The following is a 10,612-nucleotide window of genomic DNA, read 5'->3' on the forward strand; positions in this document are numbered from 1 at the left end:
CAGAGGGGGAGAGTTTCCTCTTTTATATCCAGTCCTTCATGTGAGGTGAAACAGGGCGGCTGAGTCTCATTAGATTTGCAAAAGAACAATATGTGAGTCTCCAGTGCCTTTGAGTGTTTCTCCACTTTGATTTCATTTATGGGGGGAACTCTCAGGCCTGTAAGTTATATAAGGGAGGCACTGCAAGAAAAACAATACAGAAGGGAAAATCAATCTGCCCCAACCCCACCCTTCCCTACCCTCCATCCTATTAGATATTCACCTCCATTCAGGCACGTTTCGATCGCTTCAGAATTTTCTAAAGTATACGGACCAATTCATTTGAGTGTCTGGGAAAATTATAGTTCACATTCTTCAGGACTGCTCCCTAATCTCATTCAGGGGGAAAGAGATGTGGAGAGGGAGAGCTTGGGGTGGATCAAGACAGAAAAAAGACAGAAAGACATAATGGCATGTCAACTGTCGAAACGCAGACTGAGTTTGTCCGACTGGTGCTGACTGCCAACTTATTAAACAAAGCACACAGGAGCTGAGATCACAACAGGGAGAGCAGCAGTGCAACCCACTCATGCGCTTACAATACAAATGCAGAAAGCATAATGCCACAGTAAACCCATTACAAATACAAACAGCTATGACAAATTGCCACCTCCAAATTGGTTGTTTTACACCACATTTTGAAGCATGCATTTTGCCAGATTAGCAATAAAATGCAGGGCTTAAAGGTAAGCCTGTTAAGTAAGGCAGAATGCTCAGGGTACACCTGATCTGTTCTTCACAGTAACCACTGCATCTGTGTGCTGAGGAGTTCTACTTTCAGTGCAGTTAAACACTGTCACAGTCATCACAAGCACACCCTGCAGGACTCAGGCTAAATGTGTTTGCTTCAAAAGGAACAGTTCACTGCAGAAATGACAACACTGCAACTTCTGCCTTTTCAAAGCTACTGAATATTTAGCATGCATGCACAATCCAGGGGCATCAAACTCAAGTGCAAGGGGAGTCTAAGTCAAAGGCCCAATGTACCTGAAGTGACTTTGCCTTGGTCGGAGGTAATATGATTACTTATCGATACAGAAATATGAACTCAACTGATCCCAACACATCTCACAGAATCCAGAATAATCAAAGGGTATCACTTAAAACAAAGAGAACTCAAATTTAAAACCAAAGACACACCAGCATCTCAATACTTTCTCTCCCTGTATCAGCAGTTTTCACAGAGACATCTCCAATATAAAAGTTTTATCACTGCAGAAACAGCCTGAAAGTAGATATTTGTTTTTAATAAAATGAGAAATATTTCATCCAGACGGCTCACACTGGTTGAAACTTTTATTGCAGCAGCATCACTCTGTTTGAGTTTGCCATCAAGGCTCAGACTTCATCACTCCTTGCAGTTTTATTTTGTATGCATTCATTTGAGGGTTGATGTGATGATATCTAATGTCCTGTGGCTGGAGCCTGAAGGTAAATGCTGGGGAGGTGGTGAGGCTGAAAGTTTGAGTGTAGCAGAGATGCAGGGCAGCAATGGGGATGACAGAGCATAGGCTGTGAGCAGATATATTGAAGATAAATAGACCAACAAATTGGGGGACAGGTTTGTTGGGGGATCCTGAGAATGATCCTGAGAATGACACAGATGTGGCAGTGTAGCACAAGTTGCTCTCCTGAACCAGCTCATGACATCAGTCCATTTATGTTCTTCAATAACAACACTATCCATTATTAGGAGTAATTGAAATGTCTCAATATCTCAACGATAGATGCAAAAAGAAAAACATGTATTGAAGTGGACTCATCATACGGTTATTTATTGAGCCAGATGTCGGCCATCTTTCCTTGGCTCTCAGTTTATTTCTGTTTGGGCTTAGGTCAGTGTTGGAGAAACTCTTGGCTTGGAGTGAAGGTGAATAAGTGAGTGTTGTTTCGTTAATCTTCAACACAGAATGAAGTTCTGTGGCCGGTCAAACAAGGGCACTGACTTATGCAGACATGCTATGAAGTAGTAGGAGAAGTAGAAGGAGTACGCACACAAATAAATAGCACGTATTAACTCTTTTACTTTTCACAAATTATATCGACCTTAACTTATAACATTAAATGTCAAAATATATTATATTCGAGTGTATTTATTTTTTACTGAAAATGTCACACCACAGAAATGTTAAGTTACAATCCTATAAAAAATGCACCAACGTGAAATGCAAATCCAGCTTTGGGCAGCCTGTTGGAACACAACATAAGAAGTTCATTTCAGGGGTGCTGGTGGCCTAGCGGTTTAAGCGCCCCAAATACAGAGGTTACAGTCCATGTCGCAGCGGTCGCCGGATCGACTCCCGGCCACGGCCATGTCCTGCATGTCTTTCCCCCTCTCTGCTCCCCATATTTCCAGTCTCTTTTCGGCTGTCTCAAAGGCACAAAAGCCAAAAAAAATATAACTTAAAAAAAGAAGTTCATTTCAACATAAGTCCCGCCTCTGATAAAGCAGGTAGCCAACCATAGTCCAGCCTTTTGTGATGGCCACTGTGGTTGATTATATTTGAAGCCCCTGCTTGCAAGTATGTGCTTCCAAATTGCAGAGCTCTGAGCCGCTTTAGGTGGAGTTGGGGCTTCTTTTTGGGTATAAAGGGTTGGAGCTCTGGAGCAATCACTGTGTCACTGTGTCGCTGCCGTTGCACTGGAGTTATATCAGCTTCATATCAGCCATTTCCATGTCAACTGCAAAAAGATAACAGTGTAAATTCAACGATGCGAGCTTAAAGTAAGTAAATTGCCATCTGAACTCAATCCAAATCCAGATCTGGTTGGTCTTTATTTTGCAAAATTCAAAGTGAAACAAGTTGTCCAGCTGCATCCTGCAGGTGCAGCTCGGCCTGGAAAGCTGTACTGTACAGGTCCAGGAACACATGGCCACATCAATGAGGCTGGAGGTTTAGCACTGAGAGGTGCTCTGAGATGTCAGAAGTGGGGAGGGAGGTGTGGTGTTTGCAGGTCTTGATAGGTGAGCCAGCTGTTGTAGTGCATCCTTGAAATTTGTTGTATCGGTCGTGTGCATGAAGTTGTCTGCTGGCCAGTTATGATCGGCTATTACATTATGACCACCTGGCTCATATTGTTTAAGCCTACCTTCCATCAGGTCAGGACCAAAACAGCCCTGACCTGAGGAGACATGAACTCCACTGGACCTCTGAAGGTGTGCTTAACAGTAGATCCTGGAGGTTGTGATGTGGGGCCTCCAAGGATCTGACTTTGTTGTCCAGCACGTCCCACAGATGTTGGATTGGATTGACATCTGGAGGATCTAGAAACGAAGTCAACACCTTGAACTTGTTATCCTGTTCCTCCAGGCCACCTTTCTTCCATTGCTCCATACTCCAGCTCTGATGAGAATATTGCAGAAACTATGAGTGTTGGACAGGGTTCAGAATGGGCTCCCTGATCGGTCTGCAGCTACAGAGCAGCATACACAACAAAGTGTGATCACTGTGTGTTCTGACACCTTTCTATCAGAACCAGCATTCACTCTTTCTGCAGTTTGAACTCCAGTAGATCCTCTGTTCACTCCTCATACACATCAGTGAGCTTTGGCCATCCATGACCCTGTAGCCAGTTCACTGGTTTTCCTTCCTTGGACCACTTTCCGTCGGTACTGACCCCTGCAGACCAGAAACACCACACAAGAGCTGCAGTTTTGGAGGTGCTCTGACAGTTAGACCGTCATCCAACCATCACAGTTTAGTTCTTGTCAAGGCCGCTCACATCCTCACACTCGCCCATTTTTCTCTCTTCAAACACATTAACTTCAAGGACTGAATGTTCACCTCCTGCCTAACATATCCCACCCACTGATAGGTGACTCTATATAGAGGCAATCTGTGCTATTCACTCCATCTGTCAGTGTTCATAATGCTATGACTGATTGGTATTTGATGTCTTTTGTAAAAAAAATAAGTGGAGAGAAATGTGAACAGGCTGGACAAAGAAGCAAAAAGTCTGAGCCATGTGAAGGACCTGGCTGTGCCTCCTGCTCTTCAGAGAGCACATGTGAAGCATATACTGAGTATAATGGTGTGTTCATATCTTCAGCTAAATTTGGATTTAGTAGATGCTCTGTGACCTTTTTCTGAACTCAAGGTGAACAGTCAGGAAGCCACTGGACCTACCTGCGTGACCGTTTAAATATTTTTCAATTTTGTTTGACTGCTTGACTCCCACTTTGTCCTAAAGTGGTGATAAAGGACATTGTAGAGGCCCATAGTGCCTGCCCCATCCAATCCACTCATATCAGATAACAGATAAAAAGAGAGACAGGGAGAGAAAAGAGGAGACAGAATGAGCAAAATGGTGAGCAGAAGCGAGGAGGGTTTCTGTTGAATGCTCAGCCGTCTCCAAACATGTCAGAAATCTGGAGCAGCCTTGGATGAAATGGCTGGCAGAGAGGCAATCAATAAACTCTCACATTTCATACTCCGTTGTGTGTGTGTGTGCGCATGTGTCTGTTTGTGTATAAAGTACCTACCGTGTGTATTTTTGGGACTGTGTGCTTGTTTGTTATATCAAATTTTGAACCAGCTCGTTGTAAGCAATTCTGCCAGACTGACGAGACAAACTGTCACATTACCAGAGAACATGCCCAGCCCTCAGATTCTTTATGAGACTCCTCTCCAGCGGGGAAAACACAGATCAGACCCGAAGATTCAGAAGTAGTATTAACATATTTCTTTGCTGCTTTGAAGCTCATTAGTTTCTGAAAGGATTGAGAAAGATTCTCCTCTCAGAAGGAAGAGAAGAGTTAATGACAGGCTATGTTTCCCGGATAGCTACCTCACAGCTGGCACTATAAACTGGACACATTCATACTGTGATAAATCAAATCACAGTTATGCCCATGACATTCAATCATCAATCAATGAATTAAACAGTCAATCAATACAACTTTATTTGTAAAGTACCCATTAATAACAAACATTACCTCCTGACACTTTACTGAAGAGGGTCCGGACTCATTATTTACTGACTTGACATAAATCCACCATGAGGACTGTGGCAGGACTGGTGGAGTTACAGTAAGCAGGCCTGATACAGGTGCTGCTGCTGTGATGTTTAGATCTTACCATCAATGAAAATAGGAAGTGTTACATGATTTATAACAGTAAAGAATGGAGATATTAATGTGAATGTGTTTTGAAACAGGTTTCTGACATTGGATTTAAAATGAGTTTATTTTTCCTCTTTCATGATTTGATATGTCCTCTTATTAAAAACTTCAAATGGTTTGAAAACCATCAAAAAAAATTTCTATCAACATTTCACACAGGACCCATACTTCTTTGGAATTGGGTTTTAAATATGATCACTTCACTGTCTTTTTGCTAATCATCTCAAACTCCAATCAATCTAATTTCATCTATACAGCACCAAAACACAACAGATGTTATTTCAAGACGCTTTTACAAGCGCAGGTCTAAACCGTACTCAAAGACCCAACATCAAGACAGGAAAAGTCTGACCTCATCTTAATCCAACATGAGCAGAGCACTTTGCAACATTTAGCAAGTTACAGTGGCAAGGACAAACTTCCTTTAACAGGCAGAAACCTCCAGCAGGACCAGACTCATGTTAGACAGACATCTGCTGAGACCGTGTTGGGGCTGGAAAGAGGGATACTTCCACTCTCTTTTCTGCTAACAAACAAACTCTGTCCATACTTTCACCACACTTGGTTCATCCTTCTTTATTTTTTCTTATGTTATATGTAACAGTGCAAAGATATAAAAGTGCTCAATATTAAACAGAACATAAAAGAAAAGAAAAGGCAGTTTTTGAAAGGAATAATCAAATAACGTTATCAGGTATAGACTACATTACACAAAAAAGGTTAGGAAAAAATGGGTTGAACTATAAATGACGATCACAAAACAAGAGAGGAATAGACTATTATGGTAGGGAGTAAAACAATTACTCAATTATATTGTGAAGAACAAAAAAAGAGGAAAACACAATAGAAAGAGAATATAAAGACTAGAAGAGAAAAAAGCTTTGTTTTTGAGAGGGAGAAGAGAGATTTGTGAAGAGGGATTATGAATGTGTGTATGCAGTTATAAGAGTGTTGATGTTTATGTGCATGTTGTAGTTTGATAAGCAGAACAAGGTATTTATATGTGGACTCTAGAAGGCTTGTGGTGTGCCACTGCGGATGACATGAGGGCATGGTGGAGGGAGGAGTTTTGGGTACCAGCAGGGTGGTATTTGTCAGGCCTGGCTCTGCAAAGGCAGCCCCATCCTTCTGAAGTAGGTATAGAAAGTTGAGTGAGAAGAGAACACACATTTTTTAAAAGCATCTCAGATAAACGTGTCACAGCTCGATTAATAATATCATCAGCTGTTTCTTTTTTTAAGTTGTGTTTTGGGGCATTTTTGCCTTTATTTGATATGAAAGCTGCAGAGAGACAGGGAATGTGGGGAGTAGAGAGTGGGGGAAGACATGAAGCAAATGGTAGAGGCCGGGAGTTGAACCTGCAAATCTGTATATAGGGGCGTGCATTTAGAAAGCGAGGACAACGGCTCCCCATCATCAGCTGTTTCTAACAATGTCCACATGACTGTATGTAGACTCAGCTTCTCCAGCCACCTTGACAGTTCCTTCTTGAGACAGCATGCACGCGCTGCAGATGTAGCCACTTAAAGTAAACACTGGCAGAGCACAAGCTCTGTGAAAAACCCACATTTTGTGCATCATCGCATGTTTGTTTACATTCACGCGGCACAGACTCTGCATGCAAAGCGGTCATCTCTTTGTGAACCGTTTGAAGGCTGCACTAATGTGAGATTATGCTTGACATGAAGTCCTGAAATGTGACTTCTGTATATGCACACAGCACTGTTGCATGGTTAAAGTGCATCCCTGTTTTACTACATGATGAATCAATAGCTTTGTGCACTCCTCTGCATCCTCAGAGAGAGCTGTTCAGCCACAGAGGTTGGTATCTCAAGGTTGTTGAGGATGGTTTCACACTCACACGACTGCTGGCTGGATTTTCACATATGAGCTGATCGGAAAGACGTCCTTTCTGAATTTTTAATATTGCGTTACCATCACCTGTCCTGTTTAATTTATTGCAATTGATCTGTTTCAGAGGTGACCTTGATTTTACAGTATCTCATCTTGTATCTCCTTTCTTTCCCACCCCTTCTTCCTATTCTCTTCCCCTGCCTTCCATCTCTTCTCCCACCAGGCCTGTAGATTCTGCTGAAACCTCTCGTAGTCCTTTTTTGCAACACTGAAAAAGCAACGACTTATCTCCCCCACGCAACCCAGGCTTAGGAGAGAAGAACACGACGAAAAAGAAGATGAAGAAGCTTTCTCTCACCGAAAAATCAAACAAGAAAACACACACAATCCCCACAGGAATAACTGCTGTACAACACCACTCTGCGTTTTTTTCTTCTCTTACTCCTGGCATTCTTGTCTCCTTGTCTTCATCTTTCCTTGTTTCATCTGTCCTTCCCAAATTCAGGTCATCTCTTGTCCACATGTTCCTCTCTTGGTATTCAACTATCTCTGACTTTATATCTCTCTCTTGACTGTCCTCTTTCTGCCCCTTGTTTTATTCCATTTCTTTGTATGTTCAGTGTTTTCAGTTCAGGCTCTGCACCCTCACACTGGCAGACAAACTTCTGGTGTAAGCAGCATTCATGGCAACATGCCACACCTGTAGGAGATACTTGAAACAACATGTATATCGATATTGTGACGAAACAAAAGCTAGAGATCAAATCCATATCGAACCTCACCGTAATCCTCTGATCTTCCCTCTCAGCTCTCTCTTCATCATTATCTTTCTTTCTCTTTCTCCCCTCATAGCTACCTCTACTCATTTTATTTCTTTTCTCCTTCATCCTTCCTTCACCTGCCCACTACATATAAATCCTCCATCTCTCTATCTGGCTCTCTGTCCCGTCTCCCCCTCTATCTATCGACCTCTCTTTGTCTCTGGGTGGGCCCTGGAACACTGCGAAGGCTGAGCTACTGTCCTGGTCGGGGCGCATTGACTTTTCGATGCGTTCCTTTCTTTCCTCGTCACAGACTGTGTTTGATCTTGTTTCCCTCGTTCAGCGGAGAGAACAGAGCCTGTTTCGTTGTCTGCAGTGGTTGTGGTCTTTTAGGACAAGGTGGTAGCCATAAGCCTTCAAAGTCAGAAACTCTCTGGAGTCCTTTCTTCGATTTGCTTCTGTTTTTATTGCATTAGTTGTCATGGAGTGGAAAACAGTATATCTTTATAGTAACGGTGTGAACCTTTAAAAAAAAACTGATATAAATATTTTATTTTTTACCATTGTATAAATATACAGTATTGATTAACTTATGTACTTTGATTGCAAGTTCTTTGGTCACCCACAAAGTGAGTAAATAAAAAAGAGGAACTTTTTTTTCTGTGAGTTTTAGGCACTATTTCTAATGCTATCGATGTGTTGACTTTTACTGTAACATCTTTTTTTATGATTTTTTTTATTGTTTTTAAATCTGTGACTGTCTACAGAATCCAGAGTCTTGCTTTGATGACCATGTGCCATGTGTTTAGGTTCTGTTTTATCTCTTGTCAGTTCTGCCCCGATACTGTTCTCTCTCCGTCATTAAAGTCACAAAGAAGATGTGTCAGAAGAAATCAAAGAATGTGGTCTTGGTGGGTAGTTTTGCTTTTTTCTCTTGCGCTCATCAGAAGAAGGTAGTGTGTGTGGGTTCGTTCAAAAGACCACCGGAAAAAAAAAGATGACATTTTGAATGAGTTATGTCTGTCTTTTGCACTAATTTAATAAAGCCGTTACTGAAAATTCCCACAGTGCTGTGTCTATGTTTCTGTGCCGACTGTAGAGCTGTCTGATCTGTGGAAGGAAGAGATGACAGCTTTTAACATGAAGTGTCATTTAAATCTGCTCTGAGGAGGTTTTTCAGAGTATGAAACAGACTGAAATTGACACTGATGCCTCTGTACGACCTAAAAAGCAAACAAAAGCTTCAGCAAGAAGATTGATTATTTATCTAGAGTTATTTTTAACGCCTGTAAACACTGCTGCTTGGTGATTAACCACAGCCTCTATAAACAGTCTTGGTTAACAGTGTCCATAGCAGTGATTATGTTTGACTGGTTGAAGATAACAGGATGAGATTTTGAAACACTACTGACATGAACATGTACCAGATGACATCAGCAAAGAGATTAGAGGTACGCTAACCACAGAGGCGCACAAATCAGTACAACCTGAAGTTCCTTGGCCTGGCGTCACCAGACGAATCCACCTTACATAATGGGTTTCTTTTTCTGTGGGGCATGCAGAAATGCTTCTGGACCAAATGCACAGATCTGCAATCAGAGCAACACAGCGTGCGACATATAACAGAGCGGCAGACCAGTGGAGCTAGTTCGCAAATTGAACTTTTACCAAATGCCAGCCGTACAGTAAACACATCTTTCTCACCAATGACAAGGTCAGTGCAAAATACATTGTTCCATCTGTTTAAAACAGACACAATATAACCAACCCTCCTGCACCAGATGCTGCCATCTTGATTGTTTACAAATAGGCTGAGGTGGCTTTCCTGTGTTGTCATTTTATAGGACCCGCCTCACTTCTAAATAAAAGACTATGATAGATTCCTCATATCTGAGATTAATGGGAAATGGTTTTGAATGACAGCTGACCCACCTGTCAGCGAGAAAGAATGTGAGCTGGCTGACGGGTCTGGAGATGCTAGGCTAAAGTTCCTCATAGGAGCTTTAAATTATGAGTCCAGGCCACCTCACTTTGTGGGATCAGACATTCTGGTTGATTTTCTCTCTGTTAGACATTAATAAAATAGAGTATTTATACCTCTTTCGAATTTGGGTCTCTGCCTTCAAAATCAAAGATTCAGCAGGTTGTGGTTAACGTCATGAGGGCATCATGACAACAAGTCACTGCTCCAGAAGCACAAAACAACCTGAAACTTTTTCTCCAAGGGGTTTGTAGAGATGCCTTAAAATAATCTAGCCTGTTATCAATCTCTCAGTTTGTAGTCCAATCATCACCTGGCTCTATCTTTAGACTTCTTAAAGGGCAGACATGAGAGCTGTCTGTATCCCCCCATCACACTCTCAGGAAGGAGCAAAGGAGTGGATTTCCCTGAAAGGTGACCTTCTTCTTCAAGCAGTCAGAGATGTAAGGTCATACTTTGGATCAGCTTATGATAAGACTTAACTTTGGGTGTAACTTTATTGGTTGTGATGTCCTTACACTGCAAGCCCTGTAATAACATTGCCACTTGGATTGTCTTTAACTTGCATGGACTTGTCTTACCTTCCAAATGTAAAACTCAGCACTTTGATGATTGAGCGGCCTCTCTCTGTTCAGAGCAAACCACCAATTGTGTGGGAGCCAAACCCAAAGACATATTCAACAGTCTTCCTATCTGCTTAAATAGATGTCATGCAGAAAATGTTGTAGATTGGTTCTGCTGCAGGAATGAGAGGTGGGCAGGCAGTGAGTGTCTGTAAAGGAACATGTGGGTTGAGAAATGAAGACAGCTGACTGCAGGCAGAGGTTGACTTGATCAAGTAGCATCATGGAAATC

The 10,612-nt window shown here is 42.0% G+C and overlaps 1 protein-coding gene across 1 annotated transcript in view; it reads left to right on the forward strand.

Moving 5' to 3' along the window:
- cdh13 (cadherin 13, H-cadherin (heart)) overlaps positions 1–8,839 on the forward strand; it is a 463,737-nt gene extending 454,898 nt beyond the window's left edge. Inside the window, exon 15 of the mRNA XM_034685408.1 lies at positions 7,239–8,839. Within this exon, the coding sequence (XP_034541299.1) occupies positions 7,239–7,246 (8 nt within the window). The 3' untranslated portion in view covers positions 7,247–8,839. The remainder of the gene's footprint in view (positions 1–7,238) is intronic.
- The last annotated feature ends 1,773 nt before the right edge of the window (positions 8,840–10,612 follow it).

This window comes from Notolabrus celidotus, chromosome 6, assembly GCF_009762535.1.
Source record: "Notolabrus celidotus isolate fNotCel1 chromosome 6, fNotCel1.pri, whole genome shotgun sequence".
Taxonomy (NCBI): Eukaryota; Metazoa; Chordata; class Actinopteri; order Labriformes; family Labridae; genus Notolabrus; species Notolabrus celidotus.